The following is a 16,754-nucleotide window of genomic DNA, read 5'->3' as shown; positions in this document are numbered from 1 at the left end:
CTTGCAGAGGTTTGTCCTTTTCATGTATTTCGTATCGGTGGCGGATCTCTGATTTGAAGAGAACGGATGTGTAATCATTTACTGGAGTAATGAAGGGACATTATTTCAGCGATGGGGTGAGCTCCTAGACTGTCTTTATTCGGTTACAGTGTCTAACTGAAATAACGCTTTAAAAAGCTCTTTACTGTGTTAGCTGCATTACTTTGTTCTTTTTAAAAGCAAATTATTGCCAAATCAATACGTCTACCTCATCCCCTTTCATTCGTTTTCCACTCTTCATTTTAATTTAAATGTGAAAAACTGCAGTAGTGGAGATTTTGAATTGAAGAGTTTGTGACATGTTTGCTTTAGCATTAAAATGTCTGCATTCTTACTGGTTCATAAAGATGCTAGTATCACCTTTAAATACTCTTCCTATCTATTGTGAACCTACAATATTTTAATGTACAGTATGCCACAGAAGTGAGTGCAGCCCTGTGCAATTCGGTATTATTAACGATTTCATCTGTTGGAAATTGTTACGACCCCGGCTCCAAAGGCCGTAAACGATGCAGTGAAACAACCAGGGAGAACATTTTAAAGCCCAAAATCAGAGAGTTTATTTATAAGTAAAAGCAAGCAGATGGCAACGACAGCCCAGCCACATGGGCTGCACCCCCAACAACCACAGAGTCAATGTAAGGAGAGAGAGAGCCCCGAGGCAGCCAGACAGCCCAACTCTCTTCCACTAGTCAGCTCCGGTGCGCGTCCCAATGCGCGTGCCAAAGCGAACCGCAGCTCAACAGCGGAAGCCAGCTTTTATCCCCGAGAACCAGAAGTCAAACAGGACCCCAAACCGTCCTCGGTCGCCTCCTGCTGTCAGCTCCTTAAAGACAAAGCACATACAGTATTAGTACCACCACACTGGCAGCAGGATGGGGCCGTCACACCCCCACCCATAGAAAAGCAGGTTCCCACTGGAACCCTGCATTATTGTATTAATGTTCACTTTACCTCGCCACCATGTTACCGGACATGTGTGTATATGTTTTAAAACACCCGCCTAGACCAACAGTGCAACCTGGCCACGTGACCACCCAGCCACGCCTTCTCCGACCACTCTCCAACCCAGCAACCGGTGCACACAGCGCTACATTTAAGGGAGAGAAGAGTGAGAAGCTGAAAGCAGACAAATAATCACAGAACCAGCGCACGAGACAAAGCGTCAGCCCGCGAAACCGGTGTTTTGGCGCGAGCTCAAAACCGGTGAACTTCAGAAGGTCCCCTTTAACTTTGCAGCTGATTGATGTATTTCTGTCTTTCTTTCTTTCTTTCATTCTATTTTCCTTGCAAAGCACATTTTGTCTCACCTCACTAATTGGAAAGAATGTAGATACTTTCTCGAGGAAAACTGGTCAAAGCCTTTGGCTATGACTTTATTGCAGTAATTTATCTCTCCTTTCATGTCCCACAGGGGTGTCATTAAGAAATTAATAAATTGCGAGTTTATAATTAATGCTCTCTGTCTTTCTGCAGCCTACAAAGTGATCTCAGTCCTGGGAGGAAATCATTGTTTCTACCCTTAATACGCATACAAATAACCTTAAAACCTAGCACTGTACAGGAAATTACAAAAACACAAAGAAAGCTGCTCTTTGTTTTGCTGAATTTTTTATGTGCTGTGCCAGGGCTTTTCTTTCCTTTTGTTTCACAAGAACACAAAAGGAAAATGTTGAATGTTAGAGCAAAATGGTGTGTATGATCTTGTATCAGGAACACATAAAAACTGTGAGAAATTCATTATGCAAAGCAATTACTGTCTGTGGGTAAACAAGGCAGTCCGTGCAGGAGGAAGGCAGAAATATTTGAAAAAACACAGTTTGAGATCATCTGAAAAATGGGCATTTACATCATTTTTAATCACAGATGTGTCATATATTGCAATCATTTCTTTGACTGATAAAGGCTCTAACTCTCTGAGACTGTCCTCTGAAGACGAAAAAGAGCTTTGCCTTTGTTAGCATGTTCTCTGAAACAACACAACAAAGTTACGCAATATTCAAGCAGTCATAGTGTCTTTGACAGGGAGAATGTATCACAACAATGGAGGAGGTTGGGGTGGATAGATGGGTCAAGAAAACATACAAGTTTCATGTCACTTTTCAACCAGTTCCGGCCTTTTTCAGCATCGTCACATCAATATGTCATTTTACAGGGCATGGACGTAAAAAATATTTTAATGTTTAAATTGGGGAACCAAATTTTAGACACTGAAACAAGTCACAGGCAATATTTGGAACCACACATTAAAAAAGTCTCACAACTGGGTGTCCGTATAGCTCAAGGGGTTAAGCGGGTGACCAGTGTACAGAGGCTGGTCCCTACGCAGCGGCCCGGGTTCGATTCCTGCTTGTGGCCCTTTGCTGCATGTCTTCCCTCATTTCCTGTCTCTCCTTCACTGTGCCTATCAATAAAAAAAGCTGAAGAAAGGCCAAAAAAATAATATAAAAAAGTCTCACAAGGACTTTGTTTTTACCGTGTACCTTTCTTTGTTCACAAGATAATGAACTTCTCAAGGTGTACTCGTTTGACACATAGTAAATTATATTTGACCTCAGTAAAACAGAATTCTCTAAGGCCTGTACTCTACGTGGCCTCCAATTCTTCAGTGCAACTAAAAATAAGGAGGATGAACCTTCATAACCCTATTGTGAATTTTATTTGCTCAGAATGTACTAAGAGCATGTTAAGATACACAATGAAACAAAAGATATTAGTACAGACATGATGGGCTTTTGTCATAGCCAGTACAACGGTTTTTTTGTTTAGCAGCAAAGGAACTGACAGAACACATTTCAGATCCTCTGGCATGCAGTTCACAGGAGCGTAAAAATATAAAGGTACTTCTATAGTTTTAGAGTTGACCCTTGATATTTTTAAAAGGCCAGCACCAGATGACCTGGATGATCTAGAAAGCTCTGGCTGACGTCTACTTCAGAAATACTCTTTCTTGTGCCGTAATAATTCGAGCTTTGAATATGAGAAAGAGTTTTGTAATCATCAGTATCGGATTTCTGTGACATTCATTATTGAAGTTTAACAGCAGGAGTAAAATGTGTGTGCTTCAGCTGCTAAATATAAATACATAGTAGCGTCCTTCGTAAGCCCGTAAAAATGGAATTATACATCTATAGGTGCTTTGACAGGCGTATTTGTATGGATGCCATAGTAACCCAACAGAATAATTGTATTTCTGTGACTTTATTACAGCTCAAACAGCCATGTTTCAAGACTTCTAGGGCAAACCATTAGTTCAAAATGTCTAAAGAGTTATTTAATTGATTCATAAAGAGGAGTTTAAGAGGATTAGGCTTTAATCTCTAAAGATATACAACACAAAGATCCAGATCTGTGATTACACTTTACCAGCACTTTACTATCAGGCTTTACCAAGTCTGATTGTGTAACTTCACAAAGATCTTCACAAAGATTCTTAGTTGTTTTATATATATATATATATATATATATATATATATATATATATATATATATATATATATATATATATATATATATATGTATATATATATATATATATGTGTGTGTGTGTGTGTGTGTGTGTGTGTATATATATCCTTATTTTTGAAAAAAAAGGCTTTTTTTAAAATCAGAAATACAGTCTAGTGCTTGTTAATGTGGTAAATGATTATTCTAGCTGGAAACGGCTGATCTTTTAATGGAATATCTCCACAGGGGTACAGAGGAACATTTCCAGCAACCATCACTCCTGTGTTCTAATGCTACATTGTGTTAGCTAATGCTGCTGAAAGGATCATTGATGATTAGAAAACCTTTGTGCATCTATATTAGCACATGAATAAAAATGTACGTTTTCATGGAAACAGTGTTAGCTTATCGTGTTGAAGCCACATATAAATAGTCGTTCCTCCATTACTTTTCATTCTGGGCTTTCTGAAAAGCTTCTGTTCATTAGAAAGACTTTTGAAAAATGATTGTATTTACTTCTTAAACAGCAACTGTGTTTTTGGAAGATTCTGATCTGGGTTTCTTTGTTCATAGCACCAAATCAGCTGCTGTCACAGAGACCATTGATTATTGTGGAAGCTGACTGGCTGCTGTTCTATTTCTGGATTTGAACTCTGTTTTCATTTCTGTCATCTCTGCTATTTTAATTGGCCATCTTGAATAATGACTCGGTGCCACAGATAGAGCTCTTAATTGGATTAGTTCTTATCTTTCTGCTAGAAGTTTGTCTTCCACCAGTTCATAAGCTGTCACACATCTATGACCTAAACACAGCATCAGTATGCCTGTCCTGATGTTTCACAGCTTTCTGTCCCACTAAAAACTGCTGTTTACCCCTACTAATCCTGATGCCATTTGCTCTGAGTTACAACTTGGTCACTCTTTGGGGTGGCATCAAATTTAAGATAAACCACTGATATTATCCCGCTGCTTTCTTGGTGTCACAGATTTGGTCTTAATTGGATTTGTTCTTAGAAGTTTGTCTTCCACATGTTCCAGGCTGCTATTCTGCTGTCAGAAATGTGTGGCCTTAACCAAATATTTAATTCTCTGCCTGTGAAATATTTATAAACACAATATTAATTTCCATGCCAGTGCTGATGACTCTCAGCTTTTTATTTACTCCCACAACAGCAGTTGTGTTTGTACAAATAGGATTTGTGTTGAGTGATAACTTGATTACTGAGTTGTTTATTACCAAATGTGAAATACACCGCTGATGTCAGACTGCAGCTGTCTTTGGAAACATGAGTACAACAAATACGCTTCACTAAGCTGCAAACTCTTGTTTTTATCTGTTTGGACTCCTAAATATCCCAGAGAATGCTTAAAATACTGCCCCAGGGTTTTTAGCAATTCTTGATATGCATTACTTCTAGCTTTGCCTCTTTCTACTGACGACCTGTGAGATTTTTATTGAAGACATGAATATTCCAAAGCATGATGAGCTCCTATGGGTGCTCAGTTTTACATCTCCCTACACGATACTCTTAGTTTGACTGAAAAATTCAGGTTAAGATCAGCTTGTTGTGTTACCATATGCATTTCAACTCGGTCTTTAACACTTTTGTCTTCTCCTATTTTCTCCTTAGTACCACTAACCATATAAAATGGACTTCTGGAGGATATCTTTTCAATGATTTGTTTCTGTGTAGAGAAGAGCTTTGAGTCTGTCTTTTACATTACTCATAAAATATTGGCCGCCACAGACTGTATGCTACTGTCACCACTTACAGAATGATACATGCTCATATTCAAAAACACCGTAGCATATTTTGGCCATGATGGTTACAAAAGTTTTTTTTAATAAAATAACTGTCAGTACTAAAGTTGATCCTTGAGATTACTTTGACAGATGTATTCTGCTACTACCGTATATTGCTATAAAATAATATTATGGTTGCTGGGCTGTTTTGTGGGTTTGTGCATGCGTGCCTGAGTGTGTGTGTGTGTGTGTGTGTGTGTGTGTGTGTGTGTGTGTGTGTGTGTGTGTGTGTGTGTGTGTGTGTGTGTGTGTGTGTGTGTGTGTGTATGTGTGTGTTCTGCCTGTGTTTGGATTGGCCTTTCACTGCGAGGACACAGTTGCACGAAACATTTGTATGCTTCATCCACCTCTGGCTACTAGGTGGAGGTCATGAGTCATTTGGGGACTGAAAAGTTTGGGAAGGTTTAGAGTACCAACAGACTGAGAGAGGGATGGAATGATTCCACAAAAGTTCTGAATTATAGGCTGTTCATTCCAGAATTGGAGGACATTTGGACTTCAAATTTTTTGTAAAATAGACCTTCTCTTTTACAAATTTCTGCTACATATTTGTCAATAATAGGTAAACTATAAAAGGCTTGATTGGTTCAGCTTTCACATCAATGGTACCATTTTTATTCCATGTTTAATTTGTTGTTTACTAGCCCTACTCTAATCACAGTAACAGGGTTGCTAATCCATGTTAATGTTAGCTTTTTGTCAGCAGTAGAAGCTAGATATTTAGCTAGCTGTTACTGCTGACCAAGAGGACAGACTTATTGATGGAAAAAAAAGTCAAGAAAAAAGTCTAAAGAATTATCCTGATTATATGCATAACAGGGTTGCATGAGTATAGTGAGACGATGTTATGAAAACATGAAAAATAGAAGAGAGGACATAGCTTTGCTGTACACATTCTTTTGGAAAACTGTTTGATGATGTTAATTCCAGCGTATCATGTGATTCACTGTTTTCTTTTTCTTCTGCCAGCTAAAAAAGGGTCTGCTAACAGGGTTGTTGTGGATATTAATTATCATTTAAAATATTATGTCAATTAAAAAATGGTCCCACAATTACAGTAGACATCAGTGCAAAAATAATACCAAAAAATGAATTTTAAATTTCATTCTGTTTTATTTGAGATTCAATTTGGTCATTGGGGGGGGGGGTGGGACAAGAGAAAAGTCAAATTTTAGGGGGGACTCCAGACTTATTTGGTATTTAAAAAACATTTTCAAACATTCTTTTCTCCTAGTTTTTTTCTTTTTCATTCTCCTTTTTTACATTTTTTTCTCAGGACAAGTACATTTCCGCAACAACTGCATGCTTTATTATTTTGTACGTGGAATATTTGAAATTTGATGAGTGGGATGTAAAATGGCCTCCAATTCTGAAATGATCCACATCTTAAAGAATATAGTGAAACAAATGCATACTTTAAATGCTATATAAACCAGACTTGACATGTGTGGACATGTAAAATGTTGCAATGGATAGAACTGAGGTCTTGGACAGCCCAAATTTGGATTGTTTAAACTAGACCTAAGGGCACTTACCAAGTGTGTCTCTCTTCCTCAAGTTTATTTACATATTTAGTCTATTGAGAAACTAGACATTTTTCATAATAATGGGACAGCTTAGGCTTTTAAAAGAGTGCATTAACAAGAAACCAAAAAGCGCAATAAGATTTCCAGCACTTTGCTCTGTCACATGAATTAATCCTACTAATATACTGTTTGTTGCCTGTGCAGCCAGTGCTTGATAGCTTTTTCCTCTCTGCTGCAGACATATCCGTGAACTATTAATATCATATTTGGGGACACTGTTAAGCAGCATGAGATGTGTTTTCATTACTAAGAATATGGGCACTGTAATTTATTTTGAGTCCGTCACACGTGCGCCACCCTGCTGTCATAAGTCCTTGCTCAAACACCAAATGTCCATGAATACGCCGCTGAAAATAGTCTCGACAAATGGAATGTCATTTATTTTTTTAATGTCAGACTAACACTCCGTGAATACTGCAATCACCATCTGCTTTGGTGAATTCCTGAGTGCCTTTAAAACTCAGTTGTATATATTATTTCTCACTTTTTGTAGGAGAAAATGTGCTACTGAGAGACAGACTAGCACACTGTCGGCTGTGAAAAGAATCTAGACTTTAAGATGTAAATTTTGGCACAAGAGTTTGAGTCTTTCTCAGGTAGCTGCTGCTTGTGCTGTAAAGGGAAACATTCATACCCAAGGTGGTTATCATCAGCTGCTATTAAAAAACGTTCATCAAAAAATCTAAACAACATAAATGTATTTTCCGCCATCATTAAACATTAGGCCTTCCCTTTAAGCGTCTTCCCTTAAATCTCTAACACACTGTTTTAGGATTCTTTGTCAACAGAACAAGTCACATGCAATGCAAACATTTACACTGGAAGCACAAGAACTTCTCCAGTCTCTCAGTTTACTTTTAGGTTGGATCATATCACCTTGAGAGTGTCAGAGTTGTCGTTTAATGGTCACGCTACCCTCAAATGAAAATACTGGCTTAATACTTCACCCACTGTTTAGCAGCCACCTTGTGCCGTTTACAGCGTGACTTGTGTGAGACCATAAACTTCTTTGCAACAAGTGCTTAAAACAAAGGGTACCAGGGCCTCTGTTTAGATTTCAGGAGGGACTCCATGATGTCTGTTTTGTCTCTGCTAGTGTCTCTGCCTCTCCAGCCTCCAGTTTTGTGGATTTTGTTCCAACCAGTTCCCAACCAGAGGCAATCCAATGGAGATTGATTCCAATAAGAAAAAGACGCTAGTAGACAAATAAAACATGAATGGACAATTTTTTTTCAAAAGTTCAGAAAAGATTTAGAGGTTTATACTCAAATATTTTTAATTGAAATTACTTGAAACATTTGGACTTTTTAAAAGAAACTGGTTTATTTAAACTTTCCCCTTGCAGCTAGAAGATCCTTGGTTCATGTCCCGGCCTTCCCGGTATCTTTCTGTGTGGAGTTTGCAAGTTCTCCCAGTGCATACATAGATATTCTCCAGGGACTCCAGCTTCCTCCCGCAGTCCAAAAACATGCTGAGGTTAATTGGTGATTCGAAATTGTCCGTAGGTGTAAATGTGAGTGATTGTTTGTCTGTATATGTAGCCCTGTGACAGACTGGCGACCTGTCCAGGGTGTCCCCTGCCTTCACCCTAAGTCAGCTAGGATAGACTCCCCGATAGGCCCCCCATGACCCTAGTGAGTCGTAAGCGGTGTATAGATAATGGATGGATGGTTTATTTAACTAGGACTTTCAATATTAATATAGATTCCTAGAAATTTAAAAACACGCTATTACTCATATTTAGAAAGTCATCCTAAGAACAGAATATACAAGTGAAATAACTAAGTTAGGAAAGTTATAGAAGCAAAATAAATAACATTTAAAAATATGGACACTATAATATATATATATATGGTGGTATCTTCCATCATGTATACCACATTTTCAGGTATTTACATACAATACAATGATACAATAAACATTATACCAAAAGCATAGATATGTTAATGAAAACAAACTAAAGACAGAAAACATATTATTTTTTCATTTAAATTTAAAAAAGGGCTGTTATCTGGTAACATGTTAAAAGTAACACTTTATTTCTCTGATGTTATTGGTCGGTTTAGATCATTAAATGAGACATCATCATGAAAATGCCGCTTTCAAAGTGAATCCACACTGATTGTCTAAAGTTATTCTTGCAAATGTAATTCTAAGGATTCTCCTGATTTATTTATTTCAGCAGATTAATTTACCTGACATGTCATCTCTGAAATATACACAGGTTCAACTCGAAGTTACAGTGGTGTTTCAGTTAAAGTTCTCTGAAAAGTGTACTCATGGGATGAAGTCCACACACTGACTTTTATCAGAAACTTGCCAACTGATAAGTGAAATTGGAACACACGGGCCTGCTTTCCATTCTAGTATTGCAGAAATGCATCAGTCTGTTCCCTGTAGTGCCAGGTGTTACAAAGAAGCTGACTGGATCTTCTTGAACCATTCTCCTCACCAAATATTCAGAAACGGTGGCACCGAAGTGTCAGATTGGTTTTCTTTCACATGGTATCTCCTCTGCTTTACACACATCTGTCCATGCATGCGTCTTCACAGTGACAGAATTCTTCTTGCTGTTGCTTGCTCCTTCTCCTGCAGGTGGTGAAGATGATGATCATTGTGGTGATGACCTTTGCCCTCTGCTGGCTGCCGTATCACGTCTACTTCATTGTGACGGGTCTCAACGTGCTTCTGAGCAAGTGGAAGTACATCCAGCAGGTGTACCTGTCAGTAATGTGGCTGGCGATGAGCTCCACCATGTACAACCCCATCATCTACTGCTGCCTCAACAGCAGGTGAGTAACAACAATAACAATCATGTGTCATAGCTGAATAGGGACAGTCTCATTCATCAGAATCATCTTCCTCCGAAGCTGTTTATTTTCTTCAACTGATGCTAGAACATTTTCTCAAACTCTGAACACTTTGTGCTGCTGGAAAATTGCATCTAAAAGTGGTCAGAAGTGAAAGAACCGGTCCAAAGTGTGGCTTTATTTCATGACAGTGCCAGCTGTATTGTCTGCACAATTAGTTAAGTAACGGTGGAAACGCCTGCAGCAGGTTGAAACCTCTTTCTGTGAAACATAAGCTTGAATTCCCGAATTGTTGTGTGTCAGGAACTTTAAACACAAATGCCACTGCTTCCCAACTGAGCAACAAATCTGTTACTGAGGGGACTGATGCTGTAATAAAACGCAGGCTGCACAAGTATTCTCTCATTTCATTTACACTCAACAAAAATATAAACGCAACACTTTTGTTTTTGCTCCCATTTTTTATGAGATGAACTCAAAGATCTAAAACTTTTTCTACATATCACCATTTCTCTCAAATATTGTTCACAAATCTGTCTAAATCTGTGATAGTGAGCACTTCTCCTTTGCTGAGATAATCCATCCCACCTCACAGGTGTGCCATATCAAGATGCTGATTAGACACCATGATTAGTGCACAGGTGTGCCTTAGACTGCCCACATTAAAAGGCCACTCTGAATACATTGCTTAAAAGAAATTGTGCAACATTCATCAAAAATATAATATTAAAACATTAATGGCCTGTCAACTGAGAAATACCCAGAAAGCAGATTTATTTTTTCATGTCTCATATGTTCTTCAGCTTGACCAGTGTTTGACAACTTTTTCTTTTTCCCTTCTGACATGAAACCAGGTTTCGAGCTGGATTCAAACGAGCATTTCGCTGGTGCCCGTTCATCAAGGTGTCCAGCAACGACGAGCAGGAGCTACGCTCCATGCGGCATCAGCAGACACGCCAGAGCAGCACATACACGCTGTCACGCATGGATACCACCGTGGTGGTGGTCTACGACCCCACTGAAGGCGATGGCGTAGCTGGAGGTGGCCCTGGTACGAAGCACTCCCTGCCCACAAGGAAGAGAAGCTACATGACGTCTCGCCACACAGAGATCACTGGCTGCGATGGTAACGGTGTGAAAATGCAAAATGGAAGCGCTCCAAACGCTCAGCCTGAGGAATTCTCCTGAAGAGTTCCAGACATGCATGCAGCAGAGTATTCACATGTTTAAAGGTGTATACACATGCATAATACACTGTACATACAGCAGTGCACATGGTGTTCGCTTAGCTTAGACATAAAGGCACTGTATAAAGGCAGACGGGGTTACTTCAGCATGTAGAGAAGTTTAAACTCGCGTCCCATCAATGTCTCTCTACATTAATGAAACACTGTAAGAAGCTGTTCTTACTTCAGTGAAACATTTAGCTGTGATTGAGCATTTAAACACTGCCAGTGTGTTTGTTGTGGTCTAACTAAATTTCTATTATGGAACTATGGTCTAGTTTGCATTTCCATCTGTTCTAACTGTGAACTTTATGTGCCACAGAGGATGTGCTGTGTATCATTCATTTCCCCCTGCAGCCACAGACTAGCGACTACAGCATCACCAATGGAATAGCTGCTGATTGAACTCTGTTTGGGTCCATATGTGGCTCTTAGTTTGACTTTGGGTTATGTAACTGTTGCAACAAACATTTCCTGGTGACTGACTGAAAGCCAAGCCAGAGGTGAAATCCAGTATACATTCTCAGCCTGTCAATAAACAGGCTGGGAATGAGCTCACTGCAGGCAAACTGGCCACCTAGGAGCTAGTGTGTCAGTGCCGCTTGCATTTTTATGTTTTCAACTAAGCAGAGGGAAAAAAAACAGAGAAAGTTGAACGGTGAAAGTCCATTAGCTGCTTTAAATGCCTTTCTACGATGTGTAATCAGAGAACACATCGGTTTTGGCAGCTGTTGGGGTTTCGAGAATGTTTTTCGTGTGTTGCATCCCTGCTTGTGTGCACCTTAAGTGTTAGGTTTACACCAAGCAGCACACTAGACAATGCCAGATTGATTAGTGGAACCATGCTGACTCAGTACACAGCAGACACAGACAAAAACATGAGTACGGCTGAGAAAAACTTTACTGTATGTGTTGATAGGTGTTGTTGCAATAGTTTTGTCTGTTTTAAATTAAATTTTAAAAATGTAAAAGTCTTGAGCACTTGCATAGTCACAGTAAAGGCTATTCTGTTTAAACATTTATAGATTGTTTCAGATGTATAGTTTCACATCTATATTCCTTGGTAATTGACATATTGCAGTTTGTCACATTATAAAGAAAATACATTCCTACAACTGTGTATATATATATATATATATATATATACACAGACACAGTACCATTTAAAAGTTTGTTTTCACTTAGAAATGTCATTATTTTTGAAAGAAAAGCAGCTTTGTTCAATGAAGATAACAATAAATGAAGTCTAGATGTTGTTAATGTGGTAAAAGACTATTCTAGCTGGAAATGGCTGATTTTTAATGTAATATACATGGGATACCAAGCCCCATTCCCAACAACAACCTGTGTTCTAATGGTACACTGTGTTAGCTAGTCGCATTGAAAGACTTATTGATAATTAGAAAACCCTTGTGCATATATGTTAGCACATGAAAAAAAGTGTGAGTTTTCATAGAAAACATGATTTTTTTTCTTTTGAATGGTAGTCTATATGGAATAATAACATGAAATACATAAATTCCAGCCATAAAACCATAAGGTAATGGTCTTTATTGTTCCTACCAACAGTTTTGAATGTCAGGAGACCTCATGAAAGTATTTACTTAAGAATGTGAAGAAATACATGTTGTGCATGTCAGTGTTATGCATTATTTAGCTATTTCCTATTCGTTTTATTAAAGTTGGTTTAACTATTTGTATGTGGTGAACAAGCCATGTTCATCTTTCTCTATATAAATATGTTTGTTTGAATGTATAGCACAATGTGTGCCTCTCTCTGTAAAGTGTAAGCTATATTGTTTGTTGTGTCTAAAGGATAAGTAGTTCATTTCAGCCTGAGCCTTGTTTCTCTTTTTCTGTTTTTTCCCTCATTCTGTCACTATAATACACTAAAATTGACTCACTACACTTTTACTTTGCAGGAAATGCTTCTTTCTCTGCTCTTTTTCTAAAAGACTCAGGGTGAAAAAACTATTTTGTCCTTTAATAACTATATGACTCTTATTGCTGGCAAATCACAAGTATAGTAGTAATTTCAGATGAGGAATTGTCGTAACTCTTTGTCATTGATGATCGTAATTTTACAATTCTATATCATGTTTCTTATAATTATTAATTATTCTTAAGCCAACAGGTTTTCCATTGCTCTGCACTGGTCAGTACTGATGTATGTGTTTAATGTCACTTTACTGCAGCTGTCTTCACAGTATCATGAGTGTTTACAAGTGGCATGACCTGCTTTTGGTGAAATGTGGCTGTAATATGTTGCTTTTTTTTGGTTGACAAAAGAAAAAACAAATAAGCAACAGTGGGTTTTTTTGTGGTAGTCATCAGAAACAGCACAGGTAATTGTGACAATCCACAACTTTTCAACATCTTTATTTACACTGATCAGCCACAACATTAAACCACCCGAACAAGAAAAGTACCCAGAGGGCGCAGTACTCTACCAAGTCCGCTCAGCCATTGTATCATTTCAGATAGATTAAATCTTTAATAAAAAAAATGACCTTGCACTAAGTAAAAGTGTGTGTTAGGCATGTGTACGTTATGTAGGGACACAAAATCACAAGACCTAAATATGTAGCGGGCAGCGAGAATTGATGGGACTTGGAAACACCCCCACAATTTAACGAGTTGTTCCTTGTATCATTTCCAATGGATAAGTCTGATAAGTCCAGAGTGGTCAATTTGTAGTAGGATTACAATCATGTGATCATCAGCAGGCAGCTGATGTAGTGTTCACATGTTGTCATAGTTACAGTGACGCCGTGTTGCTACCTCACAATGATATGGAAATCTTTAACAAATCCATGGATCCGGACTATCAGCTGCATCACTGCCAAAATCTAATCAGTTGGTCCTTGTGTTATTTCTGACCTTCCCTGAAAATTTCATCTAAATCCATCCATTTTTGAATAATGTTGCTAACAGACAGACAAGCAGACAAACCAACATGATCGATTACTCCACCAAGGATTGTGGCAGAGTAATCAATCATGTCATAACTAAATAGGGATGGGAGTCGAGTTGAGAACTGGTTCTAAAGTTCTAAATTTCACTTGTCCGAATCATCTGCCTCCGAAGCGGTTTATTTTCTCTAACTGATGCTAAAACATTTTCTCAAACTCTGAACACTGTGCTGCTGGAAACTTGCATCTAAAAGGAGTCAGAGGAAGAACTGGTCCAAAATGTGGCTTCATTTCATGACAGTGCCAGTTGTAATGTCCGTAAATAGTCAAGTAAAATGGAACGGTTGCAGTAGGTTGAAACTTTTTCTACGAAACATTAGCTTGAATTCCAGAATAGTTTACTTTTGAGTAATGTTGCTAACAGACAGATAGACAGACGTATGCCAATTGTTGGCGGAGTGACAACGTTGTGTAGTTCTTCTTCATGCTGACAAAACAGCACTAATCTATTGGGGAATTAACTCTGCGGTGTCTGGTATTGGGACGTTGGCTGGAGACTCTTTGGGTTCTGTAGGTTGTGTTGGGTGGGACCTCTGTGGACGGGTTAGTTCAGGCGCATTTCACAAAAACTCGATTACACTGGGATGTGGGGATTTTGGAAGCCAAGCCAAAACCTTGGGCACTTTATGCAGTGTTTCTCAAGCTGTTCCTGAGGATTTTTAGTGATGTGATGGGTGTATTGTGCTTCATCTGCAACAGTGCTTCGGTGGGTGGTACATAACAGAGCAACCAAGTTTTCCCAGCAAAGCAGTGCATTAAAACATCAACGTTATTCCCTTTAGTGTTGTGGCTGATCGTGTCTGTTCTTAATTTTATACTATTTAGTACAGATTCAACCGTGTAAAAGTAAATTGCGTTCATGTTTCTGGCAGTTAGGTTGACTACATCTTAAAATAACATTTAGATTTTGCAGTTATAGTTTTCTATGTCATAACTTCTCCTAAATCTAAAATAATTTTCATATTGACTCCTGCCCAGCTGGTATATAAAACACTTTACATGCACTTTTGTAAGCCGAAAAGCAGAAATGCACACCATATCAGCAGAGAAAATGAGACAAGAAGAATCCAACTAATAACTACTACTGCCTTACAGAGATTCAACAGACCATAAAGCATGATTGACACTGTACACATAATCCTTACCACTGCTCTCTAGATGTCATCACTGCACCTCATAGATCCCCTTCAGCCACTGAACAACAGCTCACTTTTTTTATTTTGTGTTTTCAGATCACCTGTCAGACCAATAAAATGCAGTGCGATGTCCACTCATCACCAAAGAAATCATTAAAACTAAGAAATGTTGTGGATTCTGGCATCAGTTTGACCTCTGATGAAGTGCCAATGTGTGTTGTTTCTCTGTTATGCTATAAAGGATGTTTAATAAACCACTACAAATTCATACTGTAGCAGTGTTGATATTGGTGCACAAGGGGAGTTCAGTACCAGGTGAGCATCTGAAGATACTGTGAGAAGCAATTTTTTTCAAAATTATGTTAGTGGTGCAATTACTATCTCTTCATTGCAAATCCAGCAAGAGAATAAATGCGATTGAATGTGTAAACAGCGGGCCATATGAGCATGAGTCAACGGTAATAAAGTAACTGAAAGAAACAAAACTTGAAGGTAACTAATTGTTCCAAGTTCCACAGTGAGATAGCTTTCCTTTTATGGCTCTTCTGAGAATAACTAAATGATCTGAACTGGCAAAATGGCCGCCACATGAGTCAATCCAATTAGAATCTACACCTCTTGAATATTCATTCTCTCGCTTCATCCTTCAAACATTACTACCACACGGCCTGCCAAATCTAGCTTTGGAATGCTTAGCAAGAGAATTTAGCTTCCAGATACTCCTTGTCCTCAGAGTTAAGAACAAATACTCGAGCTGACAGTATTAGTTATTTCTTTTAATCTCTATCGTTCACAAAGACGACATCTATCTTTTATCTGTGTGTATTTTAGGTGCAGTAACACGTCACAGTCACCACTCTTGGTCCGAGAGAAAACTTGCCTGTATGGAAAAAATCAAGTTAATGATTAGCCAATGATGTGTTGTTTCTGTGGCCAACTTTATGTCAATCTGGCATCAACGAAGCTCTATTTTTTCAGTCTTGTTATCAGGATCTTCTACAATTTCTACTGTTTCATTTATCAGACGCTTTTATCTAAAGCGATGTACATCTGAGAGTAGATACAATGCAAGCAAGGATCTAGTCAGGAGACAACAACCTGGATGAGTGCCATAAAACAAGTTAATTTTAATGACAGGAGGTTGTTTATACAATCAGCAATCAAATGTAAGAAAATGGCAAGTGAAGCTAATTAAACACTGAGATAGAGAGAGGATACAAGAAAACAGCAATGACTGATGGCGCAGTAAATATCTGTCTTTTTTGGAGATTGACTGAATTGAAAAACCAGCAGGAGGATGTTCTGACAAAGGCACTGATGGTTTAAAATACATTTAATCACCCCTTGTTTCTTTTTGTGAAGAATTTTCAGATCCTTTCACATTCTACTTCTTCAGCTTAGTAGATTCTGGCACATAGAGCTACAATATTAAATGCTCTAAAGCACATACGACTGGCTGTTGTTTATTCATTACAGCTGAATTTCACAATTGTTTAAAGGGGAACATTGTTTTTTTTCAACCTGGGGTCTGTTTCCATATGTAATTTCATACACGTGAGTGATGGAGAAATGAATTTTCGACATAGCTCCAGTATTTAGCCAGGCAGGCAGCTTAGCAGCTCAGCTAACTGCTCAGCTAGCGAAAAGTATGGGGCAAGAGGCCCCCCCGCGTCAAAGTCCGCCCTAACGTGGTTTTTGCCCCACACTGACCGGGTCAGATAGTCTCAACGAGTG

At 38.5% G+C, this 16,754-nt stretch overlaps 1 protein-coding gene across 2 annotated transcripts in view; it reads left to right on the top strand.

Moving 5' to 3' along the window:
• Positions 1 to 15,288, top strand: part of tacr3a (tachykinin receptor 3a) — a 31,230-nt gene extending 15,942 nt beyond the window's left edge. The window contains exons 4-5 of one of the 2 annotated variants that reach the window (XM_022210192.2): positions 9,472 to 9,668; positions 10,541 to 15,288. In XM_022210192.2, coding sequence (XP_022065884.1) covers positions 9,472 to 9,668; positions 10,541 to 10,874 — 531 coding nt within the window. In that variant the 3' untranslated portion in view covers positions 10,875 to 15,288. Of the gene's footprint in view, positions 1 to 9,471; positions 9,673 to 10,540 lie in introns of those variants that run through there. The other variant, XM_022210193.2, reaches the window with a different exon arrangement.
• Positions 15,289 to 16,754: the final 1,466 nt, after the last annotated feature.

Source organism: Acanthochromis polyacanthus, chromosome 3 (genome assembly GCF_021347895.1).
Source record: "Acanthochromis polyacanthus isolate Apoly-LR-REF ecotype Palm Island chromosome 3, KAUST_Apoly_ChrSc, whole genome shotgun sequence".
NCBI classification, from domain to species: domain Eukaryota; kingdom Metazoa; phylum Chordata; class Actinopteri; family Pomacentridae; genus Acanthochromis; species Acanthochromis polyacanthus.
The sequence above is the reverse complement of the archived record's forward strand: the minus strand, read 5'-3'. Positions and strand labels throughout refer to the sequence as shown.